General features: G+C 40.9%; 1 protein-coding gene across 3 annotated transcripts in view; it reads left to right on the top strand.

The window, feature by feature from the left end:
- The first annotated feature begins 13,698 nt into the window (after window positions 1-13,698).
- CAV1 (caveolin 1) overlaps window positions 13,699-14,645 on the top strand; it is a 29,277-nt gene continuing 28,330 nt past the window's right edge. The window contains exon 1 of one of the 3 annotated variants that reach the window (XM_032770804.2): window positions 13,699-13,799. In XM_032770804.2, the coding sequence (XP_032626695.1) occupies window positions 13,770-13,799 (30 nt within the window). In that variant the 5' untranslated portion in view covers window positions 13,699-13,769. Of the gene's footprint in view, window positions 13,800-14,114; window positions 14,205-14,512; window positions 14,602-14,645 lie in introns of those variants that run through there. The other 2 variants (XM_032770803.1, XM_032770805.1) reach the window with 2 other exon arrangements.

Below are 14,645 nucleotides of genomic sequence, written 5' to 3'. Positions count from 1 at the left end.
TCGAACCTAGTTTAAATCCCCACCTCACTAGGTTAGTCAGTCTGTATCCAAAAATACTTTTCACCTTCCTTGATAGATGGACCCCATCTCTGCTCAGCAGTCCTCAGAACAGCATACCACAGCTGAGGAAGCCAAAGCCTTCCTGGTGACACCATCCACGTAGCCAACCATGTTAACTGGTGAAAAAGATACAGAGACCACTCAATACCTGGTTACTGATGTGAATCTGCCCCAGGCCAGTTATCCTTCCATTATGCCTTGCACATATTAGGCCAAAATCTGCTCTCAGATACACAAGTATACGTTCAGAGAGAGGCCATTGACTTCAGTGGAGTCATTGCAAATTTATAGCTGTATACCTAAGAGGAAGGGTGGTCCCGTGGTTAGAGAACTAGCCTGGACCTAAGAAGACCTGGATTCCAGCTTTCACAGGCTTCCTATCTTCACCAAGTCAGGCAGGTCACCAGATCCTCTGCTGTCAATTGTTATAGCTCTATTTGAATGATGTGAAGCCAGGCAGCGAAAGTAAAAGGCTATCAATGCACATCTCATAGAATCATAGCAGTATAGTTTGGAAGGGACCACAAGAGATCATCTAGTCCAGTCCCCTGCACTCAAGGCAGGTTTCATCAAGCTAGCACAAGCATAAACAGCAGGGTAGCTGCGCTAGCATGGGTAGCGGCTACTGAAGTACAACTTAACAATCTCCATGGGGTACAGGTGGGTTTGTGCTCACATGGCTCTACCATGCCTGTGCTATTGTGGATATACTACTATTTATATTTTTCTAGCTCATTGAGAACTAGCACAGGTATGTGTACACGAGCAGGGCTGTTGTGCCCCCCAGCTCATAGTGTAGATGTAGCTTAAAGGGATGGATCCTCTACCCCCATTGACTTCAACTGATCTGTGGCAATTTATACCAGCTAAAGGTCTTCCTCTTAGGTTTTCTGGGCCTCACTTCCCATCTGCAACAAATGTGTTGGGAGGATAAAGACATTAAAGATTGTTGTAATGGGTACAAATAAGTACCTCAGATTTATACTTATGAACTGTCAGTTTAGCTCTGCTAGGGAAATAATTTCAGAACCATGTTTTACATGTGGAGGTTATTCTTATTTAAAAAGCATTACTAACCTTAATTTGTCTTATTCTATATTTGTCCTTTAATATACAGAGGGCTTTAACCGACCTTCTCACATGAGTTGTTTAACACGGTCCTTTGCATCTGATTTATTGTAAAACAAATATTTTATTGTTGCATGTAGAAAGAGATTGTTCCATTTCTATCTTCCCCCCACTCAATGTGTTCTTTAATAAAACTGAGTTTGAAAGAAATCCTAACAGGAATGTTAATTTACGACTAAATAAAAACCCCTCCCCTCTCCCCCACCTAATGAGTATACTTAGGCACACACAGTTTTTTTCAGAGATAGCTGAAAAGTTCAGGACAGTCCTGCAGTTTTGGCGCATTGGACCACACATTTATATCTTGTAGAAGCCAAAAAACGATAACACCATTATTTGTACTGGGTGTGATCTTCCCCCACCTGCAGGGATAAACTGTTGCTGTAAAGTCACATGAACTCTCTTTTTTAAAAATACATGTTGAAAAAGAACAGTCTTTGAGAAAAACAAGTGGAACAAGGTCAAACACTGGACACTTCCACCAATATTGTACACTAACAGAGTGAGCATAAGAAAATTGGAGTTAACTGCAAGTTACAGTAAATGCACTCAACCTGCAATTATAAAAGAGGTGGCAAGTGAGGTCCTGTAGATGCACATTATGTTCTAGCTAAATCACCACAGCAAATGCCTATTTATTGATTTCAAACCTAGCAATTGGTCGGCCACCTAGTCTTCAGCTGAATGAAATGAATATGGTTATGCCATAAATGTTTTAATACAAGAATAGCTTCCCCCTGGAGATGCTTGTACCTAAATGAGTCTTAAGTAACTACTGTAAAGATTTAATTGACTATTACTCTGACCTTGAACAACACAGAGTAATCACTTGGCTAGAGATAGGTATAAAATACAGTTTCCCATTATGCAACATATCCTCCTCCCATTGAAATCAATGGGACTTTTGCCACTATTTCCAGTGGAAATGGGAACTTCCCTGTCTGTATTCATTCCTTTGGACCTGACGCAAGACAACATGGTATTTCTAGCTCTTAAAAAAAAGAGAGAACTCTGCAGAAAACCTGACAAAAAATATCCCTATATTTTGGCCTGCTTGTGAGAGTGCCTAGAAAATGTACTTTTTTCCTTGGAGAGATTTTTCCATCAAAAACAAAAACCTTTCTGCTTCCCAGAATAATTGTGTGTTCCAGTCGAGGAGATGCTGACAGTCATCGCTGAAATACAGCTTATTTTGTCAGTTTGATCTCAATCTGAATACTATCAATACCAAGTATTCAGCTTGTAGACCAGCAAAGGCTTGATGATATAGTGCAAGTGATGAATGAATTGTTGAAGGAAGCTATAAGACCAATGCAGGTTAGCCAGCTGCATTATATAATTCATGCTACAGCAACTGTAGCAGCTCATCAGTTTATTATCAAACCAGCAGAGGATGTGAACCAACAGAAAACTTGCTATATTCAAAAACCCTCATGGAAATGAAGGTTAAACAAGAAGATTAAGCTGCTACATCACAATATCAGCCTATTGGATGAATCTGGAAAAAAAAACATTTAAAAATAAAACAGAAGCAAACAGCCCTGGAGATGAAATATGAATGAAAGAGATGTGAGAGTTGTGAAGGAACAATGTAAACAAAAACTGACCATACTGAGTCACAGACTTGAAAAATATTCAGCATGAAACTGTCAATGTCAAGAGAACAGATACTCCATGAGAGACCACAGAGATTCTTTGATCAGATCAACATTAAAAGCAGAATAGGAAAATGTAGAGAGACAATCAATAATGCGGAAGAGTTTCAGTGCTACTGGAAGGAACTCTGGTCAAAGGATGTACAATATAATCCAAAAATGTAGAAAAAACACAATAAAGGAACACACAGGAATATCAAAGAAAGAAATAGCTGAAATACTGAGGGGAATTAAAAACTGGAAAGCACCCAGACCAGAAGGGGTGCATGGATTCTGGCTGAAATTCCTACCAACTCTCCATGATTGTTTACCTGAACAACTTAATAAATGTTTGAAGAACAGATGGCCAAGATGGATGGTGATGGGGAGAACAGTCTTTATATAGAAAGAAGGCCACAGTGATCATGTGGATTATAGACTGATCACATGTTTACCAACTATGTGGAAATTTCTAATGGCTATTCTGTCCAAGAAGATCTGAATAGCGCTAGCTCCTGAGCAAAAAGGCTGCACAGTAAACATGAAAGGTCCAAAAAAAACCTCAGACTGAACACAAGGATCACAGAAGAGGCAAAACAAAAAAAAAGGAAATCGTAGAAATGGTGTGGATAGACTACCATGACAGCATTCCACATTCATGGATAATTAAGACACTGAAAATGCACAAAGATGATTTCCTTTCTGTGGCAATCTCTGGTTAACTGGAACACTCGACTCATGCTGGAAGGGTGTCTCATTGATGAGGTCTAAATTAAGAGAGGAATCTTTCAAGGGGATACCTTATCTCTAATGCTGTTCATGGCAGCAATGCTGCTGCTGTCATGGATGCTCCATGAGATGAATCGTGGTTATCATATCAGCTAGGAGCAACTACCAGTTAACCATTTGTTATACACAGATGATTTGAAACTATATGGATGGTCACAAAAGGAGATTCAGAGACTGATGACTTGGAGAAAAGTTTGGTGAAGATATAAAGCTATGGATTGACTTGGCGAAATGTGTGTCTGCGTCTGTAGAGGGGCACACTGGTACAGCCAGAAGGCATACAGTTAACAAAGATACTATCCAAGATATCTCTCAGCATCATGGCCCCTACAAACTCCTTGGAATCAGGGAACGGTCAGAGCTACAACATAAGGAAGCCAAAGAAGAAGTTAGGAAAAGAATATTACTCTAAGAACAAAATTCTGCTCAAAGAATTTGATCCAAGCTAACAATCTGTGGGCGATATAAGTAGTACGGTACAATACCAGAGTAATCTAGTGGAAACAAGAGAAGAAAACATCTGACATCCAAACAAGAAAGCTCCTGGTGATGCATAAAGTATAATGAATATCAGTCAAGACTTGGGCAGGATGTACATAGGACAATGTGATGGGGGGAAAGCCTGTTATCTGTGGAGAAAGCAATTGACAATGAAGAATATCACATCAAAATATATGAGGAGTCAGCCAGAGTATAAGATGATCTGGTCTTGATAACAAGTGATAGGTGAGCCTGCATTCCAGCACAAGGAGGCATAAAATAAAGGAGAAAGCAAATCACCAAAGAAAGACTTGAAAGATTTACACAGAAATCAGTGCACAGATAATGTAAAAAGATCAAACCCATTAGTGAATGAAGATTAACAAACTCTTAGCTTGTAGGATACCTCAAAAGAGAGACAGGGAGCCTCATTATCAGTGCACAAGAGCAGTCTTTAAAGCTTAACTATGTTTAAAACAAAATTGACCAGCAGAATTGCTCCCCCAACTGCAGAACACATTCCGAAAAGGAACAGCCAGTGGAACAGGTATTCATTACCTGCATGAACCTGGCTGGGAGAGTCTATATGAACAGACACAATAAGATCACCAAGTATCTCCATTGGAGCCTCTGTGGCAAGTACAGATTTCAATGAACCATGTGGTATTATGATCACTGAACTCACAGTGCTGTAGAGAATGAAAAGGCTAAGATTTTATGGGATCTAGCCAGTGTCACAGACCAAACAGGGCAGGCAAGCAGGCCTGATATAGTTGTAAAAAAGAAGACCAACAAGACCACATTAATTAATATCGCATTACCAGTGAGCAGAAACAGCAAAAAAGAACAAGGAGAAGATAGTGAAGTATGAAGAACTCTGCTGCGAAGTGGAATCATTATTAAAAACTAGAACAAAGATGATCCCAGTGATAATTGGAGCACTTGGAGCAATCCCAAAGGGTGTGAATGAGCAGCTCAAGAACACATTATGAGTGCAAGGCATCATGATCAGTGTCCTCCACAAGACAGTGCTTTTAGGCACTGTGAGAATTTTAAGGAAAGTCAAAGGTGAATGAGGCAGTTGAGCACCTAAAAGGCAGGAAATGCAGAAAGTTTAACAAAACTCCTGACTACCCACATGTATGGAATAAGTTCATGGTCAGGATTCTTTGGTGACTCATGGGAATAAATTTTAAATAGTAGCTTTCCTTTTTTATGCTTCAAGATTTTGTATGTTGTGAAGGCTATTTGGTTTTCAAAAATACCCATGATGTAATACTGAGGGATAATATATAGCACGTCTCATCTTTAGATCTCAAAGCCTTTTACAAAGAAAGACAGTACCATTATTCCCATTTTGCAGATGAGGTGACATACCCAAAATCACCCAGCAGGGCAGTGATAAAGCTGGGAATTGAACCAGGTCTCCTGAGTTCCAGACCAGGGCCTTATCTACTGCTGTTTAGCAACAGCTCTCTCACTGGGGCCTATATATGTAGTATGGGGAGGGGAATTTTGGCAGAGGAAAGAGTCCATGCTGGAGTTAGAAAAGTAATCTGAAGAATGTACTAAAGCAGGTGCCTAAAAATGGACCTGCCTGAGCTTTGTCAATTCTGTTTATGTTGTTCATTTAGTTGTGTTGCTTCTCTGCAAAAGCCATTGTATTGGCATGAGGGGAGGCTGTGAGAGGGAAAATATATAAAAGAGAGTGAAAAAAAAAATACCCAGCCATGAGAAAAGAATAGGGATCAGAGAGCTAAAAAGAGAGTGGATGAGTTTGCATTTAGCAAAGACTGTAAGTTCTTCCTGGAAAAGAAACAAAGCAAAAGGCAGGAGCAGTCATGATCGGAGTTGAAGCATCTCTGTCCATTGTGGACACATCCAATACCTCCTTTAACTGCCTGTGACTCAGCTGTAATTCTTGTGGTAATGCAAAGACACAAGCAAATAGGAAGAAGGAAGCGGCCGCACCCATACTATCAGACCAGAGTGAATTTTGGAGAATTTCTGCAAGCAAGAGGGAGCTGGTATATATTCCAGTTATTGCATCTGTCTGGTTATTTATATATTCTCATCCCCATGGTAGCGCACAGGATGGGACACCCTTTGGGGTTTTTTTTCATATATACCACTGAGTGAGCAACCAATGCAAAATGATTTGCCTGATATCTTCCATTTGCCACACTGCAAAATCACATTTGCTCAGGAAGTTGTACAGGCCTACAGAAGCAGCTACAATTTCACTTAATATAGAGTCTGGCTCTATTATATTTGCAGCTCTCATAAACTGTGACTAACAGTATATAAACAGCTAAACTAAGAAGAATAGACAGGCCTATCACCAGAGCTGATCCGGAGAACAGAGGGTTGCACTGTCTGCCAGGAGCTAAGGTATGGGATGTTGACCTGAGGAGGAAGAGGATCTTAATGGGAGCAGGAAAGAATTGACTGATTGTCTTTCATGTGGGAACAAATGATACAGCTAGGTTCTCACTGGAATGTATCTAGGGAGACTATACCAGGTTGGGAAAGACGCTTAAAAAAATGGAGTTGAAGGTGATCTTCAGTGGGATTCTACCTGTCCGTAGAGAAGGAGAATGAAGGTGAGACAAGAAACTGATGGTCAGGCGGTGGTGCTATAAGAAGGGCTTTGGGATGTTTGACCATTGGGAGGCATTCATGGACAGAGAACTGGTCTCATGGGATGGACTCCACCTGAGTAGGGAGGGAAATAAACTTCTGGGATGGAGGATGACACAACTGATTAAAAGAGCTTAAACTAGAAACTTGAGGGAGACATTTGGAAGATTCTAATATAATCCTATTTTAACAGTGAGAGGGGAAAATCAAATAAGAAAGGATACAGCAATGGAGAAAGGAAGAGCATTGGGTAAGAGAATGGACGTTAAGAGGAAAAATAGTGCCGATACCAATGAAACTAACAGTCAGGTAGGTGATACTGGCAGTGGAATGACAATTCCTTGCCAGTCAGGCAAAGAATGTGGGTGAAGCCAAGCAGCAGCAATTAAGATGTTCACACGTCAATGCAAGGAGCCCGGGTAACAAAATAGAGGAACTAGAACTACTGGTGCAGAAAGTGAAACCAGATTTTATTAGGGATAACAGAAACATGGTGGAATAGTAGTCATGACTGACTACAGTACAGGCATTGAGGGGTTTGTGCTGTTCAGGAAAGACAGAAATAAAGGCAAAAGTAGTTGAGTATCATTGTATATTCAAGATGAGATAGACAGTAAAGAAATTAGAAGTGATGGAATGGATAAGACAGAGTCTGTTTGGGCCAAAATCACTTTGGGGAAGGAAGCTATTAGAAGTTCCCTTGGGCAAGTGCTCAGGGCATGCTACAGACCTCCAGGATCCAATTTGGATATGGATAGAGACCTCTTTAATGTTTTTAATAAATAAATACTACAGGGAATTGTGTGATTATGGCAGACTTTAACTTTCTGGATATAGAATGGAGGACAAGTGCTACTAATGATAGTAGGGCTCAGATTTTCCTGGATGTGATAGCTGACAGATTTCTTCACCAAATAGTCACTGAACCAACAAGAGGGGATGCCATTTTAGATTTGGTATTGGTGAGTAGTGAGGACCTCATAGAAGAACTGGCTGTAGGGGACAACCTTGCTTTGAGTGATCATGAGCTAATTCAGCTTAAACTGAATAGATAAGCAAAAATAGATCGGCAACTAGGGTCCTTGATTTCAAAAGGGCTAACTTTAAAAAATTAAGGGAATTAGTAGGGAAGTGGACTGGACTGAAGAACTCATCTGAATGTGGAGGAGGCTTGGAATTACTTTAAGTCAAAGTTGCAAAAACTATCTGAAGCCTGCATCCCAAGCAGAGGGAAAAAATATGTAGGGAAAGGTTGCAGACCTACCTGGATGAACAAGCATCTCAAACAGGTGATTAAGAGAAATCAGAAAGCCTACAAGGAATGGAAGGTGGGATGGATCAGCAAGGAAAGTTACCTCTTGGAGGTCAGAAAGTGTAAGGATAAAATGAGAACTACCAAAGACTAAGCAGAATTGGACCTTGCAAAGGGTATTAAAACCAATACAAAAAGGTTCTATAGCCATATAAAAAAGAAAACAAGAAAAGAAGTGGGACCGCTAAGCACTGAGGATGGGGTGGATATTAAAGATAATCAAGGCATGGCTCAACACCTAAACACATACTTTGCCTCAGTTTTTAATAAGGCTAATGAGAGTTTAGAGCTATTAGCAGGGTGGCTAATTGGAATGAGGATATGGAGGTAGGAATCACCACATCTGGGGTGGAAGTCAAACGCCAGTAGCTTAATGGGACTAAATCAGGGGGCCCCCATAATCTCTGTCCAAGAATATTAGAACGGACACACGAAATTGCAAGCCCAATAGCAAGGATTTTTAATGAATCTGTAAACTTGAGGGTCATACCTTATGACTGAAGAATAGTTAATATAGTACTTATTTTTAAGAAAGGGGGAAAAGTGATCTGGAAAACTACAGGCCTGTTAGTTTGACCTCAATTGTATGCAAGGTCTTGGAACAAATTTTTAAAAGAGAAAGTAGTTATGGACATAAACGTAATTGTGATAAAATGCAACATGGCTTTACAAAAGGTAGATCATGCCAGTCCAACCTGATCACCTTCTTTGAGAAGATAACTGATTTTTTAGACAAAGGAAATGCAGTAGGTCCAATCTACCTGGATTTCAGTAAGACATCTGATACAGTTCCACATAGGAAATTATTAGTTATATTGGAGAAGATGGGTGTTAATATGAGAATTGAGAGGTGGATAAAGAACTGGTTAAAGGGGAAACTACAATGGGTACCAAAAGGTGAACTGTCAGGATGAAGTGTGGTTACTAGTGGAGTTCCTCAGGAATCAATCTTGGGACCAATCTTATTTAACATTTTTATTACTGGTATTGGCACAAAAAGTAGAAGTGTGCTAATAAAATTTGTGGATGACACAAAGTTGGAAGGTATTGCCAATATGGAGGAGGACCAGAATATCATACAAGATGATCTGAATGACCTGGTAAACTGGAGTAATAGAAATGGGATGAAATTTAGTAGTGTAAAGTGCAAGGTCATGCATTTAGGGACTAACAACAAGAATTTTTGCTATAAAATGGGGACAAGCTATAAGCTTGGAAGAAGCAAAGGAGGAAAAAGACCTGTCTGTATCGGTTGGTCAAAGGATGATGATGAGCCATCAATGTAAAGCGGCTGTGAAAAAGGCTAATGCAGTCCTAGGATGCACTAGGCGAGGTATTCCCAACAGAGAAAGGAAAGCGTTAGTACCATTATACAAAGCACTGGTTAGACCTCATCTGGAATACTGTGTGTAATTCTGGTCTCCCATATTTAAGAAAGATGAATTCAGACTGGAACAGGTGCAGCGAATGACTACTAGGATGAACCAAGGAATGGAAAACCTAACTTATGAGAGGAGACTCAAAGAGCTTGACTTGTTTAGCCTTCCCAAAAGGAGGCTGAAGAGAGATATGATTGCTCTCTGAAAGTATGTCAGAAGGATAAATACCAGGGAGGGAGAGGAGTTATTTAAGTTAAGTGCCAATGTGGACACAAGAACAAATGGATATAAACTGGCCATCAACAGTTTAGGCTTGAAATTAGATGAAGGTTTCTAACCAAGGGGAGCAATGGCGGCAAAAAACCTAACTGGCTTCAAGACTGAGTTTGTTGAGTTTGTTAAGTTTATGGAGGGGACACTAGATGGGGAGGGTTCTGAGTTACTACAGAGAATTCTTTCCTAGGTGTCTGGTTGGTGGGTTTTAACCACATGCTCAGGGTCTAACTGATTGCCATATTAGGTGTTGAGAAGGAATTTTCCCCTGGGGTCAGATTGGCAGAGACCCTGAGGATTTTTTGCCTTCCTCTGCAGCATGGTGAGGTATCACTTGCAGGTTTACACTAGAGTAAATTGCGGATTCTCAGGAACTTGACGTCTTTAAATCATGATCTGAGGACTTCAGGAACTCAGCCACAAGTTATGGGTCTATTACAGGAATGGGTGGGTGAGGATCTGTAGACCGCAATGTGCAGGTCAGACTAGATTATCATGATGGTCCCTTCTGACCTGAAAGTCTATGAGTCTCTGGCTACAACCATTGAGCACAATGGCTCTATATTCTTATATTTTCATAAGAAATCATGGATAATATTATACTGAACAGGAATAAGATGATGTAAATACAGCATCAGGGAGATCATTGCTAGTTGTGGTGTCCACATATTAAAAATATGTTGACAAATTGGAAAGGGGTTAAGAACAGAGCAACTAGAATGATTCAAGGTGTTAAAAACATGTCTTACATGAGAAGCTCAATCTCTTTAGCTTATCAAAGAGACGGTTAAGAGGAGAGTTGATCAGTGTCTATGAGTACCTTCACAGGGAGATTTGGTAATAGAGGATGTGTTAAAATAGCAAAGGCACAACAAGTTCTAATGCCTGGAAGATGAAGCTAGAAAAATTCAAACTTGAAATAAGGTGCAAATTTTTAACTATGAGTGTAATTAACTGTTGAAACAATTTACCACTGATGTGATGGCTTCGCCATCACCTGTAGTCTTTAAATCAAGAATGGATGTCTTTCTAAAATACATGCTCTAGCTCAATCAGAAGTTATGGCCTTGATGCTGGAATTATTGGATGAAGTTCTATGACCTGTGTTATGCAGGAGGTCAGACTAGATGATCGCAATGATTCCTTCTGGCCTTAACCTCTGTGCATCATGGAATGAGACTACATTGTAAACAAATCCCCATGCTTCATGCCACATACCAGTTGGGGCCCAATATCCAAAAGAAAAACCCCAAAAAGAACGTATTAATGGTTGAGGTTCTCATCCATAAAAATATCACTAAAGCCTGTGCATAACTTACAGCACATGAATAGTCCCATTGAAGACATTAGAAGGTGGGATTCACAAAGGTATTTCATTCCCAGGTGAGTTTGGCACCTTTGTGAATCCCACCCTAAATTACTTAAGTGATCTTCTTATGAACCCTCTCCAAAGTGTTGGGCTTTTTTTTAGTACTGCACATGCTGAGGGTTGCCTACTGATAGACGCTGTTTTAGAAATGAAACAAACTGGCTGGCTTCTGTAGAAAATAAATTTAAAAGAAATACATTGCCAATGGCTGATTCTGATCTCAATTACACCAGACTATATTAGGAATAGTGCAAATGATGTCATTGGAATTGCACAGGTGTAAAATAAGTGTAAATGAGATCAGAATCAGATTCCTCGTGGGCAGTTACACACTTGTAGTTAACTGTTATATCTCAGTCTCAGACATTGCTGCATGGAAAGTATTTTACACTCTGGTACCTATTTGGTAGAGTAGGAAATCATGCTGGGAATTAATCTAGAAGCATATAACAAAAGTGCTGAAAAACCTTCTGCTTCTAAAAATGAAAAGTACTGCCAGTGCTCGGCAAGTATTTTGTTCAATTCTATACTTAAGTTTCAATCTTTCGGAAGGTTTCCATAATGTTTATATATAAACATTATCTGAAGATATCTTTATCTTCTGAAGATAGATAGATAGTTTTTCAACAACAGATTGTCCCATCTGATGAACAATATAAACCATGCTGGTTGTTCTTTCGTTCAGTCATGTTGCTTCTCTGGATCCACATTTGTGTTGGCTGGTTTGTTTGTTTGATTGATTCTTATGAAGGTAATGGTGTTATTGGAAATGGACACATTCCTTGGACCCTACCCATTCCTACAGATATGCCTCACACTCAGAAGTTGTTAGCATCGGTGTAATTTTCGCTTTGTAATTTATTCTCTCTTAGCTTTTAACTTTAAGCACTAACTTGTATTCTCACCAGATACCACAGTTCATTTCAACCCCTAAGTTCCTTGATCTGGAATTCATTTTGCAATGTGTATAAACTTTGCCAACTTTGAAAATTTTTTGTACTGCAGTGGTGCTGCAGTCCTACACGACTTCTTTACAAGCTTCCTAGAAACAGGTTTCTTCTGCAGAATGTAAGAACTCTGGGTCCATGTAGACTTCGGAGTTAACAAATGTATCTTTAATTTAGTCATCCTTAAGGCATGCAACAATGCTGCATAATGCTTCTAAAACTTCTGATACACGTCTGAGACAGACTAATTTAAACATTCTTAACTTTTAAAACAATGACATGTTCTTCTTCAAATGCAGATTGGTTTTTAAAAAGTTTAGGCCAAGTTTCTAGCCCAACGAATTTTGCATGCACACAAAAAAAAAAATAAGATCATATTTGAAATAAGAACCAATGTGAAGCATGGAAAATATCTGCCCTGTACGAATTTGCTTGATAAAATTATGAGCACTTGAAAAAGAAGGGATTGAAAGGAGGGTTAATTTACCATTAACTGGTGACCCTTCCCTCACTTATGCCCATCAGGATAATATGTTTGAACTCTATTTTCATTTTTAGACGATGAACTTTACAGGCTATTTTACAGCATTAAACCAATGTTTACATCTAGTTTTCTTGGTGCAATACTCTACTAATGGACATGTTTTAAAAGGTCAGATTATCTCTGCAAACGTTTAACAGGAAATAACTAATCGTTCCAACACGGCGAAATCTTATATAGCAAAACAAGCAATTAGTTCCTAGCAGTGCAGCGTCTTTGTAATCATAAGCAAACGCACTTCAGACCCACAGAGTGGTGAGCATTGTTGTTATTTATTATTAATAAAACCGAATCTCTCTGAGTTACCGGGGGGGTTCGATTATAAAGAAACCCCATGCTGAAAACATTACAGCGTTTACCTCAATATCTCGTCTTTAAAAATCCCGGAAGATAATACGCATGGCCAATAGGTTACAATATGTTGGCATGGATCATTCTCCTCCCAGAAAAAAATACAGTAAAAGCGCGGACTTGTTAAATATTTGCATAGCTGTGAAATGAATCACTCGGAACAATTTCCCTCTTGTAACCCAAAAGGACCCTAATTTTCCACAGTTGTTCTTGTATGTAAACTATTGTCAAAGAAAAATACAAACGCCTCACTTTGATTTAGATGTGAAATACAGCTACTCTTATTACTTTCCGCTCTGAAACATCAAGGCAACCGTTTTAGTACACACTATCTGGTGACCTGAAACAGGATTTATGAAGGAAACTGGAGGCTTCTGACTGCGACCAGAGAACACAGAGACAGCTCCGAAGAGCTTGTCATCCGAGGGCTAAAATTTGGTGCCTTTCCAGCACCACCGCCCTCGCAACATGCCGACGTGCTGCAAAGTGAATACATCGATTTTCCTTTTCGAAGCAAGCAGCAGCCTAACTTGGATCACTGTGTGGAGTGGTTGGCAAAGCAACCTCGCCCCAGGTTTCAAAATCTGCACAGGCAGAACAAGGTTGGGAAAGTCCGGTTTCAGGATTTTTTTTTTCCCCTTTCCACCCCCTGCAGCTCCCAGAGTTTGGGGATGTGCCTAGACCCACCACTGCTGTCATCCTAGCCAAAAGCAAGCAGAACAAACCCTGGTCGGCGGCCAGCTGTCTCACTTATAGCTACCTCCCCCTCGCTTGCTTTTTACAATACAGGATCTTCCTTTCTCAGCTCGTCTAAATTGTAGCGCAGTGAAACCTCAAGTCAGACTCTCCACCAAGCCCAGGACAGCATGTCTGGTAGCCAATACGTAGACCCAGAGGTAGGATTTTCCTTGGGATCCTTTAAAAAGTCAGTTTCAGTTCAGATATTTCTCGTTCCTGCTTCCTCCTGCCTCCAAGTACCTGCTTCAGCTATCGCTGGCTTGGCTTCTCCGGGCATTCTTGGCACTTTTCTTTACTAATCTTGCTCTTGACCGGCCATAACCCCTTCCAGCAAAGGAGATAGGCTGGGTGCTTGGGAGGGGTGATTAGAGATAAGGATAGCAATTGGGGGTTATTTGTCCATGTTGCTGGCTCTCCGAGGAAACCCGATTGTTATTCGGCACTTTTGGGGAAGTTCCTCTCCCCATCCAGAGCCGATCGCTTTCCCTTCGTCTGGTTCTTTAGCTTGTATTTGTAAACGTCTCTGTAGGGAACCGCATCGCTCCGCAAAGCTAAAGCGTCAGGTGAAGCGCTGACAGCTTGTTTCGTGGGCTGTTCATGAAGCAGCGGGTTTTCCAGGCAGCACTAGTGACATGTTGCACAAGGAGGAAAGGGCACCACCAGTTCCACCTGAGCAGGCCGCTCAGCCCGCTGCAGCCCTATGCGGAAGGGGGTATGCTCTGCCCCGGCAGCGAGGCTGCTTGGCAGTCCTGGGGAGGAGTATTTGACAAGGGCTCAGGCGACCCGTGCAAGGGGTTCTGGTGTGATGGAATGTGGGGTTCGCCCCAGGGGGCTGGGGGATGAGCTCAGGGACTTGGAGCTGCAGTTGGCTGGGCTGGAGATGGGAGCCCAGTGAGGGACCCGGCGCAGAGCCCCAGGTTGGAGATCGGCCTGAGACGGGGGGACAGACCTGAGCCCCAGGTTGGAGATCAGCCTCAGATGGGGGGACAGACCTGAGCGCCAGG

The sequence above is a fragment of the Chelonoidis abingdonii genome, chromosome 1 (genome assembly GCF_003597395.2).
Source record: "Chelonoidis abingdonii isolate Lonesome George chromosome 1, CheloAbing_2.0, whole genome shotgun sequence".
Classification (NCBI taxonomy): domain Eukaryota; kingdom Metazoa; phylum Chordata; order Testudines; family Testudinidae; genus Chelonoidis; species Chelonoidis abingdonii.
The sequence above is the reverse complement of the archived record's forward strand: the minus strand, read 5'-3'. Positions and strand labels throughout refer to the sequence as shown.